This window comes from Penaeus japonicus, unplaced genomic scaffold (assembly GCF_977035675.1).
Source record: "Penaeus japonicus unplaced genomic scaffold, GWHDUDI00000001_assembly GWHDUDI00000011, whole genome shotgun sequence".
NCBI classification, from domain to species: Eukaryota; Metazoa; Arthropoda; class Malacostraca; order Decapoda; family Penaeidae; genus Penaeus; species Penaeus japonicus.
The window spans coordinates 1196199-1205998 of NW_028234413.1; the positions used below are offsets into that span (position 1 = coordinate 1196199).

General features: G+C 50.8%; 1 protein-coding gene across 10 annotated transcripts in view; it reads right to left on the reverse strand.

Annotated features, from left to right (window-relative positions):
• Nucleotides 1–2510: 2510 nt before the first annotated feature.
• The window catches only part of LOC122254438 (uncharacterized), a 15988-nt gene continuing 8698 nt past the window's right edge, over nucleotides 2511–9800 (reverse strand). For 2 of the 10 annotated variants that reach the window (XM_086541497.1, XM_086541502.1), the window contains 12 exons: nucleotides 9350–9800; nucleotides 9227–9301; nucleotides 8999–9079; nucleotides 8115–8900; nucleotides 7281–7523; nucleotides 7074–7202; nucleotides 6174–6998; nucleotides 5877–6122; nucleotides 3886–5207; nucleotides 3545–3719; nucleotides 2911–3066; nucleotides 2511–2801 (listed from right to left, as the gene is read on the reverse strand). The exon at nucleotides 9350–9800 is cut by the window's right edge. In XM_086541497.1, coding sequence (XP_086397623.1) covers nucleotides 2650–2801; nucleotides 2911–3066; nucleotides 3545–3719; nucleotides 3886–5207; nucleotides 5877–6122; nucleotides 6174–6998; nucleotides 7074–7202; nucleotides 7281–7523; nucleotides 8115–8900; nucleotides 8999–9079; nucleotides 9227–9301; nucleotides 9350–9800 — 4641 coding nt within the window. In that variant the 3' untranslated portion in view covers nucleotides 2511–2649. Of the gene's footprint in view, nucleotides 2802–2910; nucleotides 3067–3544; nucleotides 3720–3885; nucleotides 5565–5606; nucleotides 5718–5876; nucleotides 6123–6173; nucleotides 6999–7073; nucleotides 7203–7280; nucleotides 7524–7559; nucleotides 8040–8087; nucleotides 8901–8998; nucleotides 9164–9226; nucleotides 9302–9349 lie in introns of all 10 variants that reach the window. The other 8 variants (XM_086541506.1, XM_086541500.1, XM_086541499.1 and 5 more) reach the window with 8 other exon arrangements.

Genomic DNA, 9800 nt, shown 5'->3' on the forward strand with positions numbered 1-9800 from the left:
CTCACGCCTCAAATATGAAAACCCCATACAATATTGGGTAAATGGCAACCTACGCTATCCTGGAAGTTGAGGACCTGCCGGCCCTTGAGTCGCGTTATCCCTCGAGAAGTGAAGGCTGGGCTCTCGGTCAGGACTTCTTTTGTTTTTTCATGATTGTGATATTTCTGCCAGTAGGGTTTAATGTTCTGTAAGTCTGCCTTGATCCTGTGATTATTTGTAGTAGTTTGCCTTGATTCAATAAATGAGTATTCATGAGATATTTTATATATAAAACCTTCATGATCATTGAAATCCCTAACCTAGCTTAGAAGTGAGAAGTAAAAGTTCAGTACTCTTGAGGGCACCCCCATGGCCAGGCTTAACTCCTCGCAGCTGAAGGATATCGTCGACTCCTGTAGTAGGGTGAGTGTCAGCGTCGTCTGCACTAAACCACTACACTTGAATTAGAATATTTTATTGCGTTTTCTTGTTACGCTCAGCATCTGCTAAAACAAAGTCTAGCATAACCGCGCACTATCGCTTGTTCGGCGCCATTGTTTACAAATGCAATACAAGTATCGCATTACTAAGCCGATGGCTCCAAGTGTGACTGCGCGCCTCAAAAAATTGACAATTTTTGAAAATTGACGGAAAATAGGCTAGTGTGTGGATATGGTCTGTAATTGAGAATCCGCTGCGGAACCCTGTCTGTTCCCTGGGTTGTTATGAATCTAATGTATCGGTGATGCGGGCTGTGATGATTTTTGTAAACAGTTTATAGATTACTGAAAGGAGGCTTATAGGTCGGTATTTCTTTAAGTCTTTTGTGTCCCCCTTATTGTGTATTAAAATTATTATTGCCTTTTTCCAGGATTTCTAAGTTTTACCGACGCTTAGACATTTGTTGAAAAGATTGGCCAGTTTTACTGCCGCAAATCTCTCCTGCATCTTGAAAAAGATCTACACTAATGCCATCTTCTGGTGTTTATCCTTTTTTCATGCCTTTTAGTGTTCTTCTTACTTCCCCTGCCGTAATGTTTGGAACGTCTCCAAATGTCGTGTTTGTCTCCGTATGTGGTTGATCGTTTGAGCGGTATAACTCGCAATAGAAGTCTTCTATTACTTTGATAATTTGATTTTACTGTATATCACCTCTCCATTGGGTTTCTTTATTGCATACATTTGGTTTTTCCCTATTCCGAGCCTCCTCTTTGTTGCCTTGAGGCTGGTACCGGAAAGCAGAGCTTCATTTACTTTTCGTACGTTAAATTTGCACACATCTTTCTTCTTGCTTATCGTCTTATTTTAATGTCCATACGCTGTTTCATAAGCTTTTTTGTCTCTACCGAAAGCTTACTAAACTTTTTTTTTTTCATCTTTACCCCTTATTTCATTTCATTTGGTTTATGTCAAGATCTTTTTCGAGAGCTGAGTATCTATTTCGGATGTTAACACTAAATTCCGTCGCCCCATTCTTAATGTTAATTAGATTAACGAGAGGCTTCTGTATTAGCTTATTTCGTTCCCTTCTTAGCTGTAATTTTACTCTAGTTCTAACCAGTCTATGGTCGCTACCGAAAATTACTTTATTGATAACATTTGTACAATATCGCGCCTATTGGTGATCATGAGGTCAATTTCGTTTTTAATGCCGGATGGCGATTTCCATGCCCATTTCCTCCTGGGTCTCTTTTCAAAGAATGTATTCATAATTTTAAGGGATCGAGCTTCGGCGAATTCTGTTAGCTTTTGCCCTCTCTCATTTCTGGTGCCTACTCCATGTTTCCCAACCGAGGTTTCCCCATCTTCCCTTATTCCTATCTTAGCATTAAAATCCCCCACAATCATGGTAAAATGGGTTTTTGCTCTATCGATAGCTGCTTGCACATCTTCATTTCAGTATTACAGAAGCTACTCTTTCGCTCACACTGTAGAATTCCCTAATATTCTTTTCGAGGCGCTTGTGAACTAAGATACCCCCATCTACCGGCCTTAGTTGTAACTTTGTGGGTGTCTGTGGGTGCATACACACGCACGTGAATTACAATGTTCCCATGCATTATAATTTGCTTAAATATATATAGTAGGGAAATGTATATATATATCTGGCAATATTTCGGAGAGGTATTTATATATATATGTATATATATATAATTATATAAATACATATATATGTATATATATATAATTATATAAATACATATATATGTATGTATATGTATATATCTATATATATATATATATTTATATAAATATATACATATATATGTATATATATATAGATTTATATATACACATATACATGTATATACATATATATACATATATATGTATATATATGTATATATATATATATATATACATATATATACATATATATGTATATATATGTGTGTGTGTGTGTGTATGTATGTATGTATGTATGTATGTATGTATTATTTTGTTGTATATATGTATTCATATATGTATATGTATAAACAGATAATATCCATACAGATAGTTAGATGATAAGGTTAGGGAGTAAGACAAACTTATACATTATGGCTATATTTAAATCAGCACTTGTAAAGTCGGGGATCAGTAACTAACATCTAATATAAGTTTTGAAAATATCGATAGTCTACCAGAAACATGTATCTTCATAGGGTCGTTTTTTCTTTGTCCCAAGATTTACTTCCTTAAGATGCATGTCTTGGCTGCACTAGAGAACACTCCACCATCTGGACACCGCATTTCGAAGGCTACGCCGTGACTACAAAGATAATATGAATTTGGGGTGTCCTTAATGGCATACATGCCTTGCAGATCCTTACACTCCTCCGCTGGAAAATAAAACGAAGGCAAGTTAGAATCTTTGTAAGGTACGACGAGAAATATATGGATTATATCCGAGCACAATGGAGAGCTTGGTTCTACAGATGAGAGACTTACGTGAAATGTAGTGTTGTTTCTCAGTATTATCTATTTCATTCCTTTTACGTCGTTCCTCACAGGAAACGTTTTCAGGAAGATCACATGTGTGCTTTTGGTCATTGAAGAAAAGGCCTCCTGTACATTCATGTTTCACTGGAATGCCATCACCGTTGCCTGTAGGAAATAGATTCATTCAGACTGCATTTCTGCCAAAAATCTATGCAGACTAGGCTGTCAAAGAATATTTATATCTATTTTCAGAAATTTGCTCATAGAAAAGATCAAGTAAGGTGAGGATATCTAGAGTTCTCGGTTCGTGCTAAATATCTATGCCACATTTGAGGTAGGGCTGTAAATCAAAGATACCGAATCGACACAAATAAATACGAGCTTTCTAGCTTTAGTTGTGCCTTCATATGAAGTATGATAATGAGCATCAGTCATTGAAGTAATTCTAATTCGCATACTTATAAACGTTATAGAGTTTATGTCAATTCTAATTACAAGAAAATATTTTTTTCCATGACAGGATGTATAATTATTTAGAAAGGTATCCCAACAGATTATATAAAACCGGCAACTATGATATAAAGAATATTTCATTGACAGGCATTGCTAACTTTGTAAAATTACTTTGTGTGGGCTCACTTACACTTATAGTATTCTGTGCAGCTGTGAGCAGGGTACAGACATTCGCAAGTAGGATCACATGTCGGTGGCTTCTCAGGTTGACACTGCGGGTAATCTACTTGTAGAACACACTGGCTTAGCTGTGGGTTGAACACTAGTCCTTCGGAACAGGTGTGGAACTCGGCGCTTGCATTTGGCTGTCAAGTTAGAAAGTTTATCTTTAACAGATCTAGTCATATAGACATCAACAAAGTTATTTTGTTTGTAGATATTAGGATGCAAATATCAACAAAGATTTTTTGTTCATAAATGTAAAGATGCAGATATCAACAAAGATTTCCTTTGTAAATCTAAAGAACAAACCTCGCAGTAGTAGTAGGCAGTGCAGTCCTCTGGATGGGGTCTAAGGCAACACTCACAGTCACAAATGTCAGGTTTTACATTGGGGGGTTCTGTAGGAAGGATAGGTTCTGGAATCTGACAGTCAGCATCAGGAGTAGCAATACACTGGGCTCTAAATGGCCAGTCACACACACGCAGAACAGGGTTAAAATGGAGATGGAAGGGACATTTCTTGACAAATGGTATACTGTGGGAGCAATGAATCCATTTCTTGCAGTCCCGGGGATGAGGGAAAAGACCTTCTTTTTCTGGACAGAACAGTTGACAGTCCTCACTACCATCACCATCTCCACCGCCGCCGTTTCCGCCGTCTCCACCGCCGCCTCCGTTTCCGCCATCTCCACCGCCGCCTCCGTTTCCGCCATCTCCACCTCCGCCGTTTCCTCCATCTCCACCGCCGCCTCCGTTTCCGCCATCTCCACCTCCGCCGTTTCCTCCATCTCCACCGCCGCCTCCGTTTCCGCCATCTCCACCTCCGCCGTTTCCTCCATCTCCACCGCCGCCTCCATTTCCGCCATCTCCACCTCCGCCGTTTCCTCCATCTCCACCGCCGCCTCCGTTTCCGCCATCTCCACCTCCGCCGTTTCCGCCATCTCCACCTCCGCCGTTTCCTCCATCTCCACCGCCGCCTCCGTTTCCGCCATCTCCACCTCCGCCGTTTCCTCCGTCTCCACCGCCGCCTCCGTTTCCGCCATCTCCACCTCCGCCGTTTCCTCCATCTCCACCGCCGCCTCCATTTCCGCCATCTCCACCTCCGCCGTTTCCTCCATCTCCACCGCCGCCTCCGTTTCCGCCATCTCCACCGCCGCCTCCATTTCCGCCATCTCCACCTCCGCCGTTTCCTCCATCTCCACCGCCGCCTCCGTTTCCGCCATCTCCACCTCCGCCGTTTCCTCCATCTCCACCGCCGCCTCCGTTTCCGCCATCTCCACCGCCGCCTCCATTTCCGCCGTCTCCACCTCCACCTCCGTTTCCACCATTTCCACCTCCACATGGAAGACCTTCTGAAGTCAAGTAATCGCCTGTGACACAAGGAGAGGCCCATTCGTGGTCACAGGTGAGTTTCTGTTGGTTCCAGACCGTTCCAGGTGCACAAGGCATCTCTTGGGGACCATACGGTGCACACTGGATGAACTTGCGGCAGTCAGTCGGATGTGGCAGATATTTTCCGAGAGAGCAATCAATGACGCAACCGTCGATGCTTCCACCTCCGTTTCCGCCGTCTCCACCGCCACCTCCGTTTCCGCCATCTCCACCACCACCTCCGTTTCCACCGTCTCCACCTCCACCTCCGTTTCCGCCGTCTCCACCACCGCCTCCGTTTCCGCCGTCTCCACCGCCACCTCCGTTTCCGCCGTCTCCACCTCCACCTCCGTTTCCGCCATCTCCACCTCCACATGGAAGACCTTCTGAAGTCAAGTAATCGCCTGTGACACAAGGAGAGGCCCATTCGTGGTCACAAGTGAGTTTCTGTTGGTTCCAGACCGTTCCAGGTGCACAAGGCATCTCTTGGGGACCATACGGTGTACACTGGATGAACTTGCGGCAGTCAGTCGGATGTGGCAGATACTTTCCGAGAGAGCAATCAATGACGCAACCGTCGATGCTTCCACCACCGTTTCCGCCATTTCCACCGCCGCCTCCATTTCCGCCGTCTCCACCGCCGCCTCCGCCGTCTCCACCGCCGCCTCCGCCGTTTCCTCCATCTCCACCGCCACCTCCGTTTCCACCGTCTCCACCACCTCCTCCGTTTCCGCCGTCTCCACCTCCACCTCCGTTTCCGCCATCTCCACCTCCGCCGTTTCCACCGTCTCCACCACCGCCTCCATTTCCGCCATCTCCACCTCCGCCGTTTCCACCGCCATCTCCACCGTCTCCACCACCACCTCCGTTTCCGCCGTCTCCACCGCCACCTCCGTTTCCACCGCCGCCTCCGTTTCCGCCGTCTCCACCGCCTCCGTTTCCACCACTTCCACCTCCACATGGAAGACCTTCTGAAGTCAAGTAATCGCCTGTGACACAAGGAGAGGCCCATTCGTGGTCACAAGTGAGTTTCTGTTGGTTCCAGACCGTTCCAGGTGCACAAGGCATCTCTTGGGGACCATACGGTGTACACTGGATGAACTTGCGGCAGTCAGTCGGATGTGGCAGATATTTTCCGAGAGAGCAATCAATGACGCAACCGTCGATGCTTCCACCTCCGTTTCCGCCGTCTCCACCGCCACCTCCATTTCCGCCATCACCACCACCTCCGTTTCCGCCGTCTCCACCGCCACCTCCGTTTCCGCCATCTCCACCACCGCCTCCATTTCCGCCGTCTCCACCTCCACCTCCGTTTCCACCACTTCCACCTCCACATGGAAGACCTTCTGAAGTCAAGTAATCGCCTGTGACACAAGGAGAGGCCCATTCGTGGTCACAAGTGAGTTTCTGTTGGTTCCAGACCGTTCCAGGTGCACAAGGCATCTCTTGGGGACCATATGGTGTACACTGGATGAACTTACGGCAATCAGTTGGATGTGGCAGATACTTTCCGAGAGAGCAATCAATGACGCAACCGTCGATGCTTCCACCACCGTTTCCGCCATTTCCACCGCCACCTCCATTTCCACCGTCTCCACCACCGCCTCCGTTTCCGCCGTCTCCACCTCCGCCGTTTCCACCGTCTCCACCGCCGCCTCCGTTTCCGCCATCTCCTCCTCCGCCGTTTCCTCCGTCTCCACCACCGCCTCCATTTCCACCGTCTCCACCTCCACCTCCGTTTCCACCACTTCCACCTCCACATGGAAGACCTTCTGAAGTCAAGTAATCGCCTGTGACACAAGGAGAGGCCCATTCGTGGTCACAAGTGAGTTTCTGTTGGTTCCAGACCGTTCCAGGTGCACAAGGCATCTCTTGGGGACCATACGGTGTACACTGGATGAACTTACGGCAATCAGTCGGATGTGGCAGATACTTTCCGAGAGAGCAATCAATGACGCAACCGTCGATGCTTCCACCACCGTTTCCGCCATTTCCACCGCCGCCTCCGTTTCCGCCGTCTCCACCGCCGCCTCCATTTCCGCCATCTCCACCTCCGCCGTTTCCTCCATCTCCACCGCCGCCTCCGTTTCCGCCATCTCCACCTCCGCCGTTTCCTCCGTCTCCACCGCCGCCTCCGTTTCCGCCATCTCCACCGCCGCCGTTTCCGCCGTCTCCACCGCCGCCTCCGTTTCCGCCATCTCCACCTCCGCCGTTTCCTCCGTCTCCACCGCCGCCTCCGTTTCCGCCATCTCCACCTCCGCCGTTTCCACCGTCTCCACCGCCGCCTCCATTTCCGCCGTCTCCACCTCCACCTCCGTTTCCACCATTTCCACCTCCACATGGAAGACCTTCTGAAGTCAAGTAATCGCCTGTGACACAAGGAGAGGCCCATTCGTGGTCACAAGTGAGTTTCTGTTGGTTCCAGACCGTTCCAGGTGCACAAGGCATCTCTTGGGGACCATACGGTGTACACTGGATGAACTTGCGGCAGTCAGTCGGATGTGGCAGATACTTTCCGAGAGAGCAATCAATGACGCAACCGTCGATGCTTCCACCACCGTTTCCGCCATTTCCACCTCCGCCTCCGTTTCCACCATTTCCACCGTCTCCACCGCCGCCTCCGTTTCCGCCATCTCCACCTCCGCCGTTTCCTCCGTCTCCACCTCCGCCGTTTCCGCCATCTCCACCTCCACCTCCGTTTCCGCCGTCTCCACCTCCACCTCCGTTTCCGCCATCTCCACCTCCGCCGTTTCCTCCGTCTCCACCTCCGCCGTTTCCGCCATCTCCACCTCCACCTCCGTTTCCGCCGTCTCCACCTCCACCTCCGTTTCCGCCGTCTCCACCTCCACCTCCGTTTCCGCCATCTCCACCTCCACATGGAAGACCTTCTGAAGTCAAGTAATCGCCTGTGACACAAGGAGAGGCCCATTCGTGGTCACAGGTGAGTTTCTGTTGGTTCCAGACCGTTCCAGGTGCACAAGGCATCTCTTGGGGACCATACGGTGCACACTGGATGAACTTGCGGCAGTCAGTCGGATGTGGCAGATACTTTCCGAGAGAGCAATCAATGACGCAACCGTCGATGCTTCCACCTCCGTTTCCGCCATTTCCACCTCCGCCTCCGTTTCCGCCGTCTCCACCGCCACCTCCGTTTCCGCCGTCTCCACCGCCGCCTCCGTTTCCGCCGTCTCCACCGCCGCCTCCGTTTCCGCCGTCTCCACCACCGCCTCCACCTCCGTTTCCACAAGTACCACAACTCTTGGGGCATGACGCTGCCACATAGGCTTGCCATGAGCAATCTCCATCAGTGGGCTTGCAGATACAGTCATTGTTTGCTGCCCAGTACACACAGTCCAGTTCGGCATCTTGACAGTCATTGTCTCCTCCACCTCCTGATCCGCCTCCACTTCCTCCGTTTCCGCCGTTTCCACCGTCGCCTCCTCCACTTCCGCTTCCTCCACCTCCAGTTTCACCTCCGCCTCCACTTCCTCCGTTTCCGCCGTTTCCACCGTCGCCTCCTCCACTTCCGCTTCCTCCGCCTCCTGATCCACCTCCGTCTCCTCCACCTCCTGATCCGCCTCCACTTCCTCCGTTTCCGCCGTTTCCACCGTCGCCTCCTCCACTTCCGCTTCCTCCACCTCCAGTTTCACCTCCGTCTCCTCCACCTCCTGATCCGCCTCCACTTCCTCCGTTTCCGCCGTTTCCACCGTCGCCTCCTCCACTTCCGCTTCCTCCACCTCCAGTTTCACCTCCGTCTCCTCCACCTCCTGATCCGCCTCCACTTCCTCCGTTTCCGCCGTTTCCACCGTCGCCTCCTCCACTTCCGCTTCCTCCGCCTCCTGATCCACCTCCGTCTCCTCCACCTCCTGATCCGCCTCCACTTCCTCCGTTTCCGCCGTTTCCACCGTCGCCTCCTCCACTTCCGCTTCCTCCACCTCCAGTTTCACCTCCGTCTCCTCCACCTCCTGATCCGCCTCCACTTCCTCCGTTTCCGCCGTTTCGCCGTTTCCACCGTCCTCCTCCACTTCCGCTTCCTCACCTCCAGTTTCACCTCCTCCACCTCCTGATCCGCCTCCACTTCCTCCGTTTCCGCCGTTTCCACCGTCGCCTCCTCCACTTCCGCTTCCTCCGCCTCCTGATCCACCTCCGTCTCCTCCACCTCCTGATCCGCCTCCACTTCCTCCGTTTCCGCTGTTGCCACCGTCGCCTCCTCCACCTCCTGATCCTCCTCCACCTCCTCCGTTTCCACCGTCACCTCCTCCATTTCCGCTTCCTCCACCTCCTGTTTCACCTCCGTCTCCTCCACCTCCTGATCCGCCTCCACTTCCTCCGTTTCCGCCGTTTCCACCGTCGCCTCCTCCACCTCCTGATCCTCCTTCACCTCCTCCGTTTCCACCGTCACCTCCTCCACTTCCGCTTCCTCCACCTCCAGTTTCACCTCCGTCTCCTCCACCTCCTGATCCGCCTCCACTTCCTCCGTTTCCGCCGTTTCCACCGTCGCCTCCTCCACTTCCGCTTCCTCCGCCTCCTGATCCACCTCCGTCTCCTCCACCTCCTGATCCGCCTCCACTTCCTCCGTTTCCGCCGTTTCCACCGTCGCCTCCTCCACTTCCGCTTCCTCCACCTCCAGTTTCACCTCCGTCTCCTCCGTTTCCGCCGTCACCTCCACCTCCTGTTTCACCTCCGTCTCCTCCACCTCCTCCGTTTCCACCGTCACCTCCACCTCCTGTTTCACCTCCGTCTCCTCCACCTCCTCCGTTTCCACCGTCACCTCCACCTCCTGTTTCACCTCCGTCTCCTCCACCTCCTCCGTTTCCGCCGTCACCTCCACCTCCTCCGTTTCCGCCGTCACC